Genomic DNA, 19,245 nt, shown 5'->3' with positions numbered 1-19,245 from the left:
TGCAACTTTTAATGTGATAAAGTAGGATTATTTACGCAGCAATATATTTGCCATGAATGGCTACTGCTATTATTATTTTATTTGAACGCTTGCCATTGTCTCATTCATATAGCATTGATTATTAGTTTATTTTTAAGTGGTATCTTGCGTTTATGAGAGTTCATAATACATTTGACAGGAAAAAGTGAAGATCTGCTTCAGTCTGTGTTTACTATCACACAAAGTCAAGTGCTTGTATTTAAAAGTGATGGTCTAGATACTATCGAAAAAACCTGTCTCGGTGAAATCTGGCAACTTCAAGATGGAAGAAATTTGCCTAATCTGAATGGGAAGCCCATACATGTAATTTGCATAATCTGAATGTGAAGCCCAGACATTTAATTTGCATATCTGATTTGGAAATTGACTTAACCCTTCTCTGAACATGCATAACTTTCCCTGCCTACGTATTGACATAACTTTTGAACTTAAGTCACTGAACACTTTTATGAGGATAGCATGACAAATATTCATGCACATTTCCTGAATTTCTCATTATTTTTAAGAATGTGCTCAATAAATTTTTCCCATAACTTGGAGTGCAAAAGTTCGCAAAATTATTCAACCCCCATTGCAAATCAGGTTTATTGTCAAGGGCTTTATTAGTCGCACCAAGTGTGCTTGAGCTGGAACACATGAAATACCTGAACTGGCTTGGGGTTTGTTGAGTGTACACTACCTGGACAGGGCAGAAAAAGGAAGCTATCAACAGCTCCAACCAGATTTCTGAGAAAGCATGTTGTGAAAAACATTCGAGTGATTGCAAAAGACCTGCAGCAAGACTTGGTGGCAGCAGGCACTAAGGTTTCAGTGAGCACAGTAAGGCGCATACTAAATACAGAAGGTCATCACGCTAGGTTATCATACGACTCCAAGACGTACACCACTACTGACCCAAAAGCACAAGAAAAGTCGGCTCAAAATCGTATAAATAAGCCACAGAAGTTTTGGGATTCTGTTCTGTGGAGCGATGAAACAAAACTGGAACTTTTGGTCACGATGGGATCAGCGGTACGTCTGGAGGAAGAAGAATGAAGAAAGAACACTCTGTCCACAGTCGAGCATGGTGGTGGCTCGGTGATGCTCTGGGGCTGCTTTGCATCCTCTGGCACTGGAAACCTGCAGCGTGTGGAAGGCGAGATGGATTCATTGACGTATCAGGAAATCCTAGGAGAAAACGTCATGCCGTCTGTGAGGAAGCTGAAGCTTGGGCGTCATTGGACCTTCCAACAGGACAATGATCCCAAGCATACCTCAAATTCTACGAAAGCTTTGTTGCAGAGGTAGTCCTGGAAGATTCTACAGGGCCATCACAGTCACCTGACTTGAATCCCATAGAAAATCTCTGGTGGGATTTCAAGAAGGTGGTTTCAGCACGCAAACCCAAGAATATTACTGAACTGGAGGCCATTGCTCATGAGGAATGGGCTAAGATTCGTATTACAAACATACATCACAACATGTATTTCAGTAAAACAGACATACAGATTTTACTTGGATTTACTCTAGACACTTTTGGGATCTAGCTTTAGTTTAGATAGAGGTCTGTGGTCTGAATTTTACCCCTAAATCTGCCACGGCTTGAGTCAATCTGCAAGCTTTAAGGACCAAGGCGTATAAGTCACTTTAAATAGTCTGTTATATATTTCATAAATGATTTTGCTGGACTAAAAATGGAGCAAGTCGACAGAAACTAGGAATCCTAGATGAAGACAGAATGCACCATGGTCTGGTGTCTTCCAAAATAACTGTTCTTTTGTCATTTTTGTTCAGCAGCGTGTAATCTTAGGGAGCTCTGGTACTGCACTAACTCAGCTTACGAAACAGTGTGCACTTTACTGTGCACATGCATGCGCATGTCAATGCCTGTAAATATATTATGTGCACACTGTTATGCCCTGCTCAGTACGGGGAGTAAATCCTCCTATTTTGTCTCAGCTAATTTGTAAAGGTCATCTGATCTCCAGGCTATATAGCACCTTTCCACCGGACACTGCAGCTCGGCTCAGCTCTACAAATTACTCCTAGTCCTTAATGGTGTTTCTGTTTCCACTCCAGCAATCAATCAATCATATTTATTTATAGAGCACATTTAAAAACAACCAAGGTTGACCAAAGTGCTGTACAATATAAAAATCACTACATAAACCTACAGAAGAGTAAACGATAAGTACTATAATAAAACGAAAATAAATCACAGTGATCACAGACTATTGAAAGCCAGAGAAAATAAGCATGTCTTTAGAGCAGATTTTAAAGGCTGAGATATAAGGGGCAGGTCTGATATGGAAAGGAAGACTATTCCAAAGTTTCAGACTGGCAAGCACGACGGCGTGGGCGCCTCGTTTTTTTTTTTTAAGTCTAGAGCTAGGTATCGTGAGCAAACCAAGGTCGCAAGATCGCAGCGTTCTAGATGGAAGATACGTGCGGAGCAATTCAGCTAGATACTGAGCGGGCCAGGTTATTGGGGGATTTGTAAACAAACGATAAAATTTGAAATCCAATTCTGTACTTAACAGGGAGTCTGTGTAAGTTGATTAAGTTAAGTGTAACCGGCTCGTATTTACAAGTCCCCGTGAGAATTCTGGCAGCTGTATTTTGCACCAGCTGTAAACTGAAAAGGCAGGACTGAGAGACACTGTAGTAAAGCGAACTGCAATAATCTAAACGAGATGTTATAACCGCGGGAATCACTGATTGAAGGTTGCACAAAGATAAAAAGGGTTTTACTTTAGTAAGAAGGCGAAGATAAAGGAAAAAAAAACACTTTACAACCGCACTAATCTGCTTATCGAACCTTAACCCAAGCACAGTAGGTTTTATATGGTGCAAGAGAATCAAGGTCAACAGCACAATTTTCCTTCGGTCCAAATAAGACTCATTCAGTTTTGTTATCATTTAGGCTTAGAACGTTTCTAGAAAGCCATGGCTTGAGTTCATTTAAACAGGCCATCAGTGGTTGTAAAGCGTGTTTAACATTTTGTTTTAAGGGAAGGTAAATCTGGGTATCCTCAGCATATAAATGAAAAGATCTTGCATACCTATTAAGAATAGAAGCCAGAGTGAGCATATACAGGGAAAACAATACAGGACCGAGAACTGATCCCTGCGGAACTGCACAACTGAGAGGTATACTAGAGGAGGAATGATCACCAATACAAACAGTGTACCACCTGTTGGTCAAATAGGAGCGGAACCATTGTAATACTGTGCCACACAAGCCCACTGATATCCCCAAACTGGACAACAGGATCTCATGGTCGACCAAATCAAACGCAGCACTCGGATCTAATAAGAGTAGGGCCATGGATTGCCCAGAGTCAGTCCCAATTGAAATATCATTTGAGACTCTTAAAAAAGCAGATTCAGAACTTTGTAGGGATTTAAAAACCCGATCGGAATATTTCACGGATAGAGTTTACGCTCAAATAAGACTGGAACTGAATACATCTTTCTTGAGAATTTTGAAGATAAAAGAAATTAGAAATACGATGAAAATTGGACAGAGAGGAAGGATCAGGGATTGTTTTTTTTTAAGATATGGGGACACCACAGCATATTTAAGACAATTTGGAAAGGAACCAGTAGATAAGCATTTGTTAATAACCGAAAGCATGCCGGGATCAATCGTATCAAATATTTGTCTAAATAATAGAGGCGGAATAACATCCTGGGGACATAGAGTTGGTTTAAGTGACCAATAATTATTTATTTATTTATTTTATTTTAATTCTTTGCTGCTTTTACATATTATAAGAATTTTTCACAATTTCTTAAGAAACTTGCATTCTGCCCTTTTTCCGTTTGCGTTCGGGACGTCTGAAAGCCTGTCTGAGCGAGCGTGTAGTATCAAGTATGCCAGGGCAGTGGCTCAGGCTTATGATTTTTATCCGGCAAAAGACGCAATGGAATCCAGAATTCCATAGTCTCCAGCTTCAGTTGCTTGTCTACTGGCAGAAAAATCTTCAATAAGCTAGGGTAGAATTAAAAAGATCAAGATGTTCATCTTCATCCATGTTCTGCAGAGTGGAATCCATTTCCAAACAGTTACATACTTCATGATATGCTGCGGAAAACTCTTCACCGGAGCTTTGAGTAAGGGTCTGAGATAAGCGTGCCAGAGATGGTCTTCTGAGCGAACAGCCAGCGAGGGGGACGGAAAAGATTACAGGCTTGTGGTCAGAGAAAGTCGCACTACTGATTTCAACATCAGAAACTGAGAAACCATGGGTTAAAATCAGATCTAAAGTGTGGCCGGGAAAATGCGTGGGACCAGATACCCAATAATTCTATAGAGTATGGTTTAGAAGCACAGCAACAGTATTTTTTCATGCCTAGTAACTAGGTCCCCCACTAATACAGCAAATTCACTCAGAAAGGCCTTGTTTTGTTGACGTGGACGATATATTAGCACCATGACGATGGGATTCACTAAAAAGGAATGTGACAGTTACACCTCAAAACTGTGAAATGAGCCAATAGGTAAAGAAGCCATGCAAAACTTAAGTACCTGTGCTGAATTTGGTGATCCTTCTTGCCCAGGTACCATGCGAGCTGAACCAGGATTTACAGGTGGAACTAAAAATAGTACAGACCATCGATTGATCAGTCACACAGGCGTCCTGATTAATGTCTCCAGCTAGAATTGCTTCTCTACTGGCAGAAAAATCTTCAGTAAGCTAGGGTAGTGTCTGCTATAGTTTCTCACTCTCTTCAGATTTCCTTTTTCTGTTGGATTTAAGCCTAACATTTCAACTTTTAACATTGATTACTTAAAACGTCTTCCGATGTTCTAAAAATTTAACACGTGCTCAATATATACATCAGATTGTTTGCCTTAAAATTCCTTTCATGGTGCACTCTCAGTTCTGTTGGATTTGATGACGTCATGGAACGACTGCTAAAAAGTAGAATGACGAGGAATCCTGGTTGGTGGACTGGTTAGTAGATGTAAGAGATAAGGCAGAGATAAGGTGAAGTTTTTCCAATGTCGTTTGTATGCAGTATAGGCGTCTGTGCTGAATCGGAATTTAAAGTGAATTTATGAAAAAATTGGGCAAGAAAAATCCATCACAGGGTCACAATCACATCACAATCCAATGGGCAACAAACAATATATTGCCAGAATATAGCCAAATCCACCTGACCATCACATCCGGTCATACATGAGCCTTTTACAAAATGTTGGAAGCACATCATCGTCCTGAATGTCACAATGCTGTTGCATTGTGATTTTCCTTCACTGGAACGGCACTAAGGGACCCAAACCTGTTCCAGCATGACCATGCCCCAGTGCACAAAGCAAAATTCATTAAGACATTGTTTGCCAAGGCTGAAATGGAAGAAAACGAGTGGCCCGCACAGAGCCCTGACCTCAACCCCACTGCCTGGCCTAAAGCTCTTATGGCTAAATGAACACAAATCCCCACTGCCACGTACTGATATCTGTTGGAAAGCTTTATCAGAAAAGGTGTTATAGCAATAAAGGCATGACCAACACCATATTATTGCCCATGGTTTTAGAATGGATGTTCAACAAGCCCATATGGGTGTTATGGTTAGGTGTTCACATATTTTTGGCCATATTCTTTTCTTGCATGTCAGTTAAGAGTAGATTTATTTGTTTTTATTTATTTTCTAGTTGTTGAGCCTATTTGTTTAATGAGGTACGGGCCCCCCCCCAGTGTCAGGTAAGAAAAAAAAACAGCCGTGTGTAATCCATGCCCTCGGTTTTGTAAACCGTGCCCTCGGTTTTGCAATCCGTGCGCACCGCGTTACAGTTGGGTTTATATTGGACATTCGCTGTACATTCGAGCTTCTCTCTTCTATTTCTCAAGAAATTGAAAAATCGAAGGATAAAAACCGAGGGCACGGATTACACACGGCTGGTTTTTTTTTTTTTTTTTTTTCTTCTTCTTACCTGCCACTAGGGCGGCTCCATACTAAGGAATTATGAATTAAAAAAAAAAAAAAAAAACAAGAATAGCCTGGACACAATTTGCTTGTCATGGGTGCCAGGGCTACTGGTTTGTCAACTTGTATATCATTTATTTTTAAGCAAATACTCGAAGGTGCAGCATGATAAAGTAATCAAAAACACTATTACCAAGCACTCAGCCATATGCCACCGATTTGTTATTATAGATCAAATAGTTTTTTTTTGTTTTTTTTTTAAGACATGTAGGGGCATGTCCGAACAAGTCATTGTTCTTGTTTTCTGGCCATCCTTGTCCGTTTCTCCACAGCCTTCCCTCTTCTGTTTGTATTTGTTGCTGCATGAATGAGAGCGGAGTGTTTTAGCTCACCTATATTGTTCCCACTGTGTTTCATATAACGCTGCATGGCAGGAGTCCTATTTTTAGACCAGAGGATAGGCACAGTGTTTTGCCACCCTTGTGTAATCACTTGTTTTCTCGCAATTTTCAAGAAATCGACTGGAGAACCCACTCGAGCTAAATTGAGCTGTTGAACTTCGGCTCAACTGAGAAATGTAGCTTCCACCTCCAACTTGTCTTTGCTTAGGTGACCGGCTCTTAAAGACCCAGTCAGGGGTCTCTTCATCTAGATGAGCTGTTCCCTTGTTAATAATGTCAGAGAAGGACATGAGATGACCATGATTCCGTCTTACCCATGCTGTGACTAATACGCTGATGCAGTCAAGCGATGCGTATGACTCTTACATTAGCCTAATTGTAACATCTGTTAATGTTTTTTTAAGGTAAGTGAACTATACAGTAGCAGTTACTGGTAGTTTGGCACACCATATGGGAAATGAACACTGCTGTTAGATTGGTGCTAATGCAGCAGTGAGAACCACATTATCTCACTAGCGGAAACACGGAATCAGACAGGCAAAGGCTGTCTGTGAAGTTACAGGATTTTAGCATTAAACGTTGCTTCATAATGACTTTTTGTACTGACAAACTTTGCTGCCATGACAGAACTATCAAGCTCAATGTACCAAGCACAAGCTTGCAAAGTTGTAAGTGGATCATAAACTTCTTGTCTGACAGGAAGCAGTTTGTGAGAACATTTCTCCGAACACCATGCGAGTCACTCAGTACGCTCGCACCGCTAGATTGTCCTCTTCACATTTCTGCTTACGGCTGTGTTCTAGTGACTCTTCTATAAAAATTTATGGCATCCCGGTGTAGCAAGAACTACCGTGAGTTCAACAGCCTTAAAATCAAAGAATTACACCTGGTTCGAACATACTCCGTATGCGGGGTGGAAGCAGCGTGCACCATCGCGCTTTCACATAAGACGCATTTGCAGTGCGCAGCTGATCCGCGGCGGAAGACGTTCAGAAAAAGACACGATCGTGGAGCCTGACAGGAATTTAAATGAAGTTTAGAGCATCATTGTACAGTGATACAATCATTCATAGATGAATACCACCCTTAGCGTACTCTCTTAGTAATCAGATTGGTTAGAATACCATTTTATATCCTCTCTCTAAACTGTACTGCTACCATTACCATCACTTTAGTTCAGGCTTTTGGATTACATTGCATCCTTAAATTAATATTGTGTCACGACTGCCCTGAAAAGAATATCAGTTTTAGGCTCAAATATACTGGAATTTGGCAGAATTCATGATGCCATCAATCTTTACCAGCGCCCCGGAACCTCCAGCAACAGAATAGCCCCAAAGCAGTTTATAAGTTCATTAAACCATCTGGGTACCAGTGCAGAGAAGAGTCTTGAAGCATGACTTCCTCGTTCTTCTAGAGGAAGCTGGGTCCAGTGGAGTTGTGCTAGAGGCTCCTTTTAAGTTATTTAAACCTACACTCTTCTGGGAAGGCTTTCCAGTAGATTTTCCACTAGGAGCGTGGCTTTGGGGATTTGTGCCTTTTCAGCCACAAACGCATTAGTGAGATCAGGTACTGATGTTGGGCGAGGAGGCTTGGAGCGCAGTCGGCATTCCAATTTACAGTAGCCCAAACGTGTTCAGTGGAGCTAAAGGCTCTGTGCAGGCCACTCGTGTTCTTACACAACAACCTTGGCACACCAATCATTTCTTCATGGACCTCACTTTGTGCGCAGGGGCATTGTCATGCCTGAACAGCACTCGGAATATTTAGTTCCACTGAACAGAAATTTTAATGCTAAAGCATACAAATGCATTCCAGACAATAATTCACCTCCAGTTTTGTAGGAAGACCGTCACATGGGTGTGACGGTTTGGTGTTTGCATACTTTTAGCCATATCGTTTAGCAGTGGGAGATCTTGGGGGAAATTCTGGATCAGCTGCAGGAGTCTGATTAGACATGTGAATCCCTGCCAGGAGTGAGTTGCAGTAGTCCTATCTTGAGATGACAAGGGACTGAAGAAAACCCTGAGTGGAAAGAAATGCCGGATCCTCCTGATGTTGTAAAGGAGGAAACTGCATGATTAAGCCATGTAATTTACACAAATGTGTAGCAAGAATTTTAACTAATTTGCCTTATAGAGAAGATGTTTACTTTTAAACCTTTGGCATGTCTGATACGTTGTCCTGAAGTTTGCATTCTGATTGATTAGTAACATTTCTATGGGAAACAACTTTTGTATTTATGATTCAGTGCAAGATATAGTCATTTAAAAAAAAAAAAAAAAAAAAAGTTTGACATCCAGTTATTAGAGTTTTATTTGAAACAGTTGCCGTGAGAAAATGTTGGGCTGCAGACACACTCTTCCAATGAAGGTAGGCAGTTTTTGGCCAGGTTTATTGATGAAAAATACCATACTCTGTAGCAACAGTTAGAAGTCTGGCTTGTGCAGCTATATTCTAAGGGTATCAGTGCAAGGTTTCCTGTTGTAAACTTTCCCCAAAACTTTCATTATAATTGAGGTTTCAGTATACTGGTTATTCTTACTTTGTATTCTTTTCTATATGTGGGTTGGGATTAATTTTTTTTGTGGTAATCTCGCATACGCTTCAGATGCAGGAATATTCCTTCAACAAAGTGGAAATCTCTAATCATTTGAAGCCCTCCACACAGTAGCTGATTCTTAATTCCACACTTAATCTTCACTTGTAACCCTGCCCTCCTTTTTCGCAACACAGCCAAACAGAAGCTAGAGGACCGTTTGGCAGCTGCGGCACGCGAGAAGCTGGCTCAAGCCTCCAAAGAGTGGAAGGAGAAGCAGCTGCAGGCCGAGCGCAAACGGAAGGCCGCTCTGTTTCTGCAGACGCTGCGTGGTCCCGACGCTGAGCTCAAACGAGCCGAGGAGCCCTTCGCTCCTCCCGAGGTATGTCTGTGTCCTGTACTACCTCCTAGTTGTGTTTTTATTTCATGGTGGAATATGTGAGAAAATGTATGACCACGTCACTCATTTTTGGCTTCAAACATGGCTACTCTTGAGGTTTTGTTAGCTTCAGCCATTTATTGTATTTGTTATTGTGGCAAATAGGGCTTCTGAAACCATAACCACATTTTCAAATAGCCTGTAAGGATTTCAAATGTTTATCGATCTGTCTTGGATTGGGCAAAATGTAATATCTGTCACGTACTGCTGTATATATCCCCTCTGGAAATGATTACGCTTGCTTTTCTGGTCGTGCAAATGATGTGTAAAGGTGTAATGCATCTCTTCTGGGCCACTGGGGCTCTTCATGAACCTAACAAAAGAGCCTCGGAAGCTGTGTCTCAAAGAAAAAAAAGGAGAAGGGGAAAAAAAACAAAGCGTGAACTCCTTGAAGTTGTACACCTTTGGAAAAAGCCTATACATTACAAACTCTGACATATTGCCTGACTTTTTATCACTTGTATAAGTGTAAGTGTGCAAAGTTTTGTGCTGGGTCTACTGGGATTGAGATGGAGCCCTTAATCTTAACTACCTCTGGTGAGGTCTCCATGGTGATATTGCACTGCTCTTCTTCCAGCTTGTATCTTGGGAAGGGGGGGGGGGGGGGGGGGGGGGTCTTGAGTTTTTGAAAAAGTGCATATATATGTCCAGAAAAGGAAGAATCTACAGTAGTGAGCACTTTCATGATGTTCCTCTTCACTGTGTTCTATTAACATGCTTGGTGGAGTGGCAAATCATGAGCATGGACCCAAGTCTAACACAAACTCACACTTTACACATTCAAGCTTTATGCAACTCATTCCACACACACACACACAAAAAATATTCAATTGGTTCTATGTACTTGCTTGACGTGTAAACCTAGCTTTAAAATACAGTGCACTTAACCTCACTACATGACTCTGACTCAACCTCTGTGATTCATAACGGATACTCTGCTGCGGTAGACAAGTCATGAATCCATTAGTTACAGTGCCCTACACTAATATTGGCACCTTTTGGTAAATTGAACCTTTTGATCTTTGGTTTAAAAAAAAAATCACATAAATACTCCAATCTCGTGGATATCAAACAATTGCAAACACAACACCGGTTAATAAAATGAATATCTTTGTGAAATATAGGTGTGCAACAGTTATTGGCACTATGGATTCATATGAGAAAGGTATATTTGAAGTATATTCCCATTTGATATTTAAAAAAAAAAAAAATGTACAACTGGATGACTAGGAGTAGGAAATTGTTCAACCATAACTTCCTGTTTCACAGGGGTATAAAGATGAGGTAACATACAGGCCAAATTCCCTTAGTCATTCATAACAATGGGTAAGACCAAGGAATATAGCTGTGATGTGCGCCAAATGTTGTCGAGCTTCACAAAATGGGAAGCCCATTTTGAAACCCATGGAGAACCTGTGGGGTGAACTGAAGTGGAGAGCCCATCGATGTGGACCTCTGAAATTTGAAGGATCTGGAGAGATCCTGTATGGAGGAATGGTCTCAGATCCCTTGCCATGTATTCTCCAACTCAGAGCTGTTATCTTGGCAAATGGAGGTAGCACAAAGTATTGACTAAGGGTGTCAATAATTGTTGCACACCTATATTTAACAAAGATATTATTGATTAAACCTGTGTCATCATCCTTGTCTAAGAAAGTGCCTGATGTAACACATCATTTTAGCACCCTTGACAAAACGCCAGCAGGTCTTTGGCCAAGAAAAATCTTTGTGAAAATCAGCAGTGTGTAGTTTTTTTCTTTTTTTTTTCTTTTATGCTTATTAAATAAAGTGCATTATAAAAAAAAAAAAAAAAAAAACTCAAATATTATGTTTTCAAGGCTTGACAAAGGAAAGATAAAGACCAAACTGTACTGAACTACAGCCAAATCACTGGAACAATACCAATAGAGCTTCCTTTAAAAAGTGCCTTTTTAGATGCGGTACAAACAATGACGCAGTATATAGCAATAGATATATTTTGCTAAGCAGACATAGTTAACAGAGCTGAATCTTATCCATGAAGTCATTAGAGAAAGTGATTGTTTCTCTGTACATTTAATGAACAGATTTTGCGGCTTCCTGCTTGCTATTCATCACATTTTAGCATACCTCTAACTTGCCTATAGACCTACATAAGTAGTAGTAATCTATTATAAAAAGTGTATTTCCTTACACTGCATTCACTCCTTGCATTGCTTCAGTCACTTATTTACTTGGTGGCCAGTTGGAGTTCCAGCTGCTCCTGCCGTGGTTTCCTTGGCAATGTGTGGCCGCAATATGGGCACATAACCTACACAGCTAGATGCGGAACGTATGCCAAGCCAACAACTTAACCACAAATTAAATGTCTTCCTGCTAAAAATGAGATGTAATGTCCATTTTGACCATGACTCAGATGTATTACCACTAAATGCTGTAGTATAAATTGCATCAGAAGGTTGTTAGTTCAAGTTGTAGCACCATGAAGCTTCCACTGTTGGGCCTTTGAGCCAGGCCTTTAGCACTCTCTGCATGCCCTCTCTCCCCCCTCTGTGTTGCTACCCCTGCTTTTTGTTTGCTACAGGAATCATCGAGGTCATTCCGTCATAGTGGTGTTCAGAAACGCCAGTTCATAGAACCCCCCCAAAAAACCCAACCCCCCACTGAATACATTTCACAGTAATGGGGAGAAGTATCGTACCACCGTGGCCACAACATTTCTGGCCACTTTGTTGCGTAATATTACAGCTTCCCGGTTTTGGTCGGTTCTGAAATCAATCCAGAAACCGATCTCTACCGTGGTTTAGGGTTCACTTCAAGTGAACTTTTATGTTGGCCACACCACCTTTAAAACATTTTTACTCCAGGCCCTAGATTTTACTCCTTGCCCAACCTTGAGAGCTTCAAGTTCCACAGTGGTAACGAAAACACTACATATTACGTGTATTTACATTAAGAAATGAAAACATGATTTAGGACAATAAAGAAATGTACTTGTAATCTCAAATAAAATAAAAAAATAGATGTTCAAAAAAAAAGTAAAGTAGAGATGTTATGCAAATAAGGAATGAAATGCAACAGCGCGAGAGGCATGGCGGTTAGCACGTTTGCCTCGCACCTCTGGGGTTGGGGGTTCAATTCGGGGGTTTCCTCAGGGTACCCCTGTTTCCTCCACCAGTCCAAAGACATGCATTGTAGGCTGATTGGCAACTCTAAATTATCCGTAGTGTGTGGTTGTGCCTTGCGATGGCTTGGCACCCCGTCCTGTTCCCGCCTTGTGGCCCTGGGTTAGGCTCCAGGATCCCCGCAGGTGGATGCAACTGTGAATGTTGTTAAATGATGAAAATCAACAACTGGGTGGTGTGCAATGTTTTATTCCTTATATAACAAGGCAGTTACATTTGTAAAACAAGTTGCTTTCGGTTATCGTTTATGTCTTTAACAGCTCTAAACATTCGTTCCTTCATCAGTCTCTCTTTTTTTCTCTCTCTCTCTCTCTCTCTCTGGATGTTCATAAAATAAATCGAAACAAAAATGCTAACTTTTTTTTTAGCTTGTTGGAAAGCGTTAGTGCTGACAGTTACAAAGTACTGACACTGGAGACTCCTTCTAAGAATGCTAAATAAAGAGTTTGTCACAAAAAACATCATCATGTCGACATTAAAATAATAATAATAATAATAATAATAATATTTACGTGGAGCATCCACCATACAAGTCCTGGTGTATAGTTTTTGCTTTAGAAGTGATAACATGTTAGAACAAGTGCTTTAATATAAACCTTGCCTGAGCTGCTGTACATATAGAAAATGACTGAGCATCTTCTGACCAATCAGAATAGAGAATCTGGCAGCAATATGGTGTAAAATTTCTTGTGTGCATTGACTAGGAAGGAATTCATCTTTATGAGCACAAACCTGCATTGAACGGCCTCTGTATGGATCCACGTGTTTGTGCACTTACGTTTTCTCAAAGCCTACCATTCTATTGATCACTGGATCAGCGTTACAATACAAATCACTCTCATATAAATGATTGCAGCTTTGCTTTCTACCTGTATGATTTATACCTCAGAATGTTTGTACTCGCCTACCTGTAAATATTGTCATTGACCGGTTTTATCTGCTAAGTGGATTGCACAGCGCGTTTCATTCCTCCAAGGCTATTTGGCATCTCTGACGCAAATCTTGTCTTTAGAGTGATCCGTCTTTTTTAAGACGATCTCATGACTGCTACTTCGCTCTCTTCATCGCTGTCTCCCTGCCTCTTTCACTCAGTCACCGCAATCATTCAAGTGATTTTTTTTTTAGGCGGTTTTGGCAGTGCAGCTGGTTTAGCCTCATTAGAAGCTTCTTGGTTTTCCTCCACTGTTTCTATTCATGATGATTCTAATCAGAGATGCAGGTGGCAGACGCAGGACATATGTTGTGTTTGTTTTCAGCATCCTCTGCGGATCCCATCATCTTATCGCAGGAACAAAATTGGACTTCTGACAACTTGGAAGTGTGATCTGCAGAATTTCGATCAGATCGCGGCTTGTCAAGACCCTATTCAGTTACATTTTCATAAGCAATTCAGGCTGTGTCAGAGGTGTATCAAACTCGTGCGCCTGTCATTCTGGCCCTGGTTTACATCTCATGTCTACCCCCCCATACGCTCATGAGTGAAGCTCAGCAGAAATCCTTTGAAATCACAGAACTACACTTTCTATAAGCTGAGCAATTTATTTGAAATTATCATCTACAAAGACGTCATGATTGTACAACCTGTAACTGCATAGCAGCAAAGGGTCTAAGTGGTTTTCCCCTCATAGGATGGTGTCAGTTCATTAATAGCATCAGTAAGGCGTTGCTCCACCAGTTCAAACTTCATGCCTCGTGTAGCATGAGCTAAGTCGTCTGCATAGATGAACCTTGCTGCATCATCGCTCCTTGGTTAGCCATTTGTGTAGATGTTAAATAGAAGAGGTGCCAGAGCGCTCCCCTGAGGTAGGCCATTCTTGAGTCTTTACCATCTGCACTTCTTGCTCAACAAAGAACATCGTGTTTTGGAAGACTCTCCCGAACAGCTCTGTTGGGTGGATGTCTCTTGTCATGTCCAGGATCTTCTGAATGAAGCGCCTGTGGTTGACTGTACCGTACACTGCAGAAAGGTCGATAAAGACGGTACCTTACAACCATCCCTTTCTCATATCCATCTTTGATGTACTGTGTGAGGTTATGGGCTTGGTTGGTGATTGACTTTCCTTGTCGAATTCCTGCCTATTCTGGGATAAGGCGTTCATCAATCACTGGCACAAAGCGGTGCAAGCGGAGGCGCATTGATAGCTTATAGGTGTGACATAGCAGTGATATAGGTCTATAGCTCTTAGGGTTATATGGGTTCTCACCCGGCTTCAGTAAGGCAATAACGTTTGATTTCTTCAAGGTTATCGAGAAGTTCCTCGTTGCCACGCAGTAGTTGAACAATTCTAGAAGCCATTTCGTTACCTCTGGGCCAGTATGTTTGATTTCCTCAGTTGTGTGCTTGTCTAGGCCCAACCCCATCGTAGTCCCATTCAGCAGCTTGTTCGCAACCGTCTTTTGCAAGACACGTAAAGTCTTAACAAAATCACTAGCGGGGTATTACTGATGTATTTTATGTCATAGAATAAAACGTGAAAGTATCTTGAGGTGGTGTTAAATACACAGACTTTATTTCAGGCATTAAACCAAAAACCCATTCAGAAAACCCATTGACTTCGAGATGATGGTACCGGAAGTGCAAAAATGATAACTAATTTATGGGTTTTGTATAATGGAAGCATTTTTGTCTTTCCTCCATTCAGACCCATGGGTAATGCAATAGTAACTAAACAGTGTTATACAGTCATAATTTAAAATAATAGCATGAATAAATGGTAATGTATGCCACCGAGATTAATGGCCATGTAGTTCTTTAGGGTTGTACCTCACTTGGCATTGAGCCTCTAGCCTTTATGGAGCTTCTTCACACTCTTCAGCTCGGTAATAAACGATGAGCTGCCTCATTCGAGAAGCCATGTACTCCTACTCGGCGTCCTCTCAGGAATTTACACGGGTCTGTTAAAGTGACTCACCGCTCATTCACAGTGGTTTACGTGGTAGCTGAAGATCCTCAGTATAGGCCGATTCATACCTTTGCGTAGTTGCATGGAAGCATAGGGACACAGAGACGGGAATCATGGGTAAGTTTAGCTTGAGAAAGGGTCGTTGACATATTCAGAATCTCAGCGTCACATCGTGCGAATCTGTGGTGCTGTGCGTCATGCAAATGCTGATTGGTTGAGCAGGGAAGTAGTGTTGGGAACTTTTTTCCCTTCCTAGCCCAGATGTGCTTAACTAGTCCGTTTCTATCGCTTTTCATTATTCATGAGTTACCTTATGAAAATGCAGACAGTTTTTTTTTGTAGACCAAATATTCACTAATAGATTCTTCTTGCAGCGGGCTACGCAAGCCAGGAGCTCTCAGAGTGAACATTAATAATATTTGCCTGTTAAACAAAAAAACCTAATTATTTTATTGTAGTTCAATAAGGGAATTCGCTTCTGGCAGTGATTTAATTCCGTTTGTGCCAAGTTCATCTAGTTGAGCATTAACAAATTTGTAAGCCCTAGAAACATAACCCAGTAGGAAACAATAGGGCCATGATGTCTTATTTCTTGAAACAATGCAAATAGCAAACATCAAGAAATTCACTGTTCTCAATTTTATTAAGGAAATAACACAATTTGTTTTTGTACATTTTGCCTTGTATGTAACAATCTGATTTGGGATATATCCGAATATGAATACATTACCACTGTTCTAAATAGGAAGTGCACTATTCTTTTGTGTTTTGTTTTTTTGTTTTTGTTTTTATTTTTTCCCCCCAATAGCTTGCCAGAGAAATTTATATGGTAGATAATTCTGTATATTCTGTATATACCTAATACGGTAGAATATACAGCATGCAGGTCGAAACAAAAATAATAACGGCATAATAACAGCCGGGATGCTGAAATTGTTAACATTTCTATCCATCCATCTGTTTTTTTTTTGTTTTTTTTTTCCAGTGGTAGGGTTCATATTTAATTTTTTTTTTTGTTTGTTTGTTTAAATGTCAAGTTTAGGCCACGCCCACTTTGAGTTTAAATTGGGTGCGGATATTTGGCGTGCTAAACAGTTACAGATCGTGTTGTTGTATTGCAGCCCTAATGGTTTGGTACATATTACACTGCTTGCTAGTGCACATACACATGTTACAGGTAAGCATGTTGGCAGACACGTATGCAAACGTACGCACGTGCTTGGAGATACAGATTCGCAGAAGTATAGATCAGGCCTGGTTTCAGAATCAGAGCCAAAGCTGGAGTTAAAAATTCAGATTTATAAGTGGAAAGAGAACACTTTGAGATTAAATGCAGCTCCATTCTTTAATAGAGGTGGGAATGATTAGTTGGGAGAAAGCTTAGTCGGGGAGTCATCTGGGTGGCCAGGTGGTGCTGTGAACCCAGCGCTGGAAGAGAAAGTGCACCTGCAGCATCAACGACCAGGTGTGGAGAATGCAGAGTGCTTTCATCTGAACTACTATGCAAACATTTGGTGCAGTTTAAGCATAAAAGAGGCTTTCTAAATAGATGTTGAGCTTACTTAGGCATTTTTACGTTTGGAAATATATAGTCGATATGTGCTTGGTTTTTTTTTTTGTTCTTGTTTTTTTGTATTTTGAAGTGGAATGAGTAGTGAAAATGTTTAACTGAAAGAATAGAAGTGACTGATGCACCACGCAGATCCTCCAAGGAAGAATTTGAGGAGTTCTCGGAGTCCTTTAGTTGTTCCGTGCTGAACTGCATGCTGTAACAAGAATGATGATGATGGTGATGATGATTTTTGGCCTGCTTTGGAAATCATACAAGTTCACAATGATTGTTGAAAAGGATTTCATATACATTTAGCCAATAAAAGTGTAAGCCATTCGAGGAGACAAGCTGTGAATGCATAGTGTAGGGCTATAGAATTCAAAGTTGCGTGCAAGTGGCCTAGAAGGCGGGATCAGTTCCACTGCATTGGCAAACTGAGATGCTGGTCCCCATTTTCAAAAAAAAAAAAAAAAAAAGGGGGGACCAGTGGGTGTGTTCCAACTACATCACACTTCTCAGCCTCCCTGGTAAAGCCTTTGTCAGAGTGCTGGAGAGGAGACTTTGTCCTATAGTTGAACCTCGGATTCAAGAGGAACAATATGGATTCTGTCCGTGCCGTGGAACAGCGGACCTGCTCTTTGTCCTTTCACAGATATTTGAGGGGGCATGGGAGTATGCTAATCCAGTCTACATGTGTTTTGTGGACTTGGAGAAGGCATATGACCATGTTCCCCAGGATGTCTTGTGGGAGGTGTTGAGGGAGTATGGGGTGCCGGGGGGTGCTTATGCGTGCCATCCAGTCCTTTTATTCCCAAAGCGAGAGCTGTGTCCATATTCTCGTGATAAGTCGGAAATGTTCAAGGTGGGTGTTAGACTCGTCCCCACTCGTGTTTGTGATTTTCACGGACAGGATATCAAGGCACAGCCGAGGTAGATAGAGTATCCAGTTTGGCGGCTTGGAAGTGGTATCACTGCTGTTTATAGATGATTTGCTTCTTGCCCCATCGGACTGTGATCTCCAACACGCACTCGAGTGTTTCGCTGCTGAGTGTGAAGCGGCTGGGATGAGAATCAGCACCTCTGAGTCTTTGGCTACGATGCTCTCTCAGAAGAGTGGATTACCCTATCCAGATTAGGGGTGAGCAGCTGCCTTTAGTGGAGAAGTTTAAGTACCTCTGTGTTTTGTTCACGAGTGATGGAAAGGGGGAGTGTGAGATTGACAGGAGGATTGCTGCAGCATCTGCAGTATTGCGGGCGCTGCATCGATCCATGGTGGTGAAGAGGGAGCTGAGCCCTCGGACATGGCTCGCGGTTTACACGTCAATCTACCTCTCCATCCTCACCTATGGCGGAGACCCCGAGGACGACCCAGGTCACGCTGGAGGGGTTGTATCTCCCGGCTGGCCTGGGAACCCCTGGGAAACCCCAAGGAGGAGCTGGAATCTGTCGCTGTGGAAAGGGAGGTCTGCCCTGCCCTGATTAGTACGCCGTCACCGCAACCGTCACCAGGACAAGTGGTGTAGAAAACGGATGGATGTTCATGTTGTTATCGTTTGCTGCCACTTTCTTAGCAACCTGTGTAAAGTATATTGTAGAAATGTCATCACATCACGATTGGATATTTTTGACTGCTAATCTAGCATCTAGGGCGGAGATCGTGAGCCACTCAAACTCATTAGAGAGCACGGGCAAGTCAGGATGTCAGCAGAAGAAAGCGAGCACTATTTATAACTTCAGAACGCCTTCAAGGCCAGATATTCAGCCGTTATTAACAGTATTAGAAATATTCTACTTGTCACAGCGTGCAAGCCTCCACATTTCAGCCTCCACTTTGTGGCCATTTCAAACGAATCGTTTTGAGGTTGAAAGTCGCACAGACTTTAAATAAAGATGCAGAACGACTTTTCCATGCATGTTTCCTGTGGAGGTTTTTAACGAGTGGGTTTGGCAGTAAAGCGCGCTCATAATAAACTGACTTGTGTCATTTTCGAAAGGAAGAGAAATATAGTAATTTGTCACAGCATATGGTTTCCTATATAGTACTTGACAAAATTTGTGTTATAGAATCGGTTTTCTCATCGAGATCGACTTGCAAATACATGTTGCGTCCGTTGTTTTTTCAGGCAGTAGTATACTTTGAAACATAAATACGTTTTACCCAAACAGCATGGAAATATTTTTATTTAGTCTAGTCTCTGACCTTAATTTGTGTCTGCCTGCATAGATCATGCCGGTTAAGAAGTCAGTTTAACCCTCCTATTATTATGCTAGGGGTCAATGTGACCCATTTCCACA

General features: G+C 41.3%; 1 protein-coding gene across 1 annotated transcript in view; it reads left to right on the top strand.

The window, feature by feature from the left end:
* sfswap (splicing factor SWAP) overlaps nt 1–19,245 on the top strand; it is a 116,051-nt gene that overhangs the window by 59,025 nt on the left and 37,781 nt on the right. Inside the window, exon 13 of the mRNA XM_053687699.1 lies at nt 9,090–9,274. Coding sequence (XP_053543674.1) covers nt 9,090–9,274 — 185 coding nt within the window. The remainder of the gene's footprint in view (nt 1–9,089; nt 9,275–19,245) is intronic.

This window comes from Ictalurus punctatus, chromosome 18, assembly GCF_001660625.3.
Source record: "Ictalurus punctatus breed USDA103 chromosome 18, Coco_2.0, whole genome shotgun sequence".
In the NCBI taxonomy this organism is placed as follows: Eukaryota; Metazoa; Chordata; class Actinopteri; order Siluriformes; family Ictaluridae; genus Ictalurus; species Ictalurus punctatus.
This window is presented reverse-complemented; position numbering and strand designations above follow the sequence as displayed.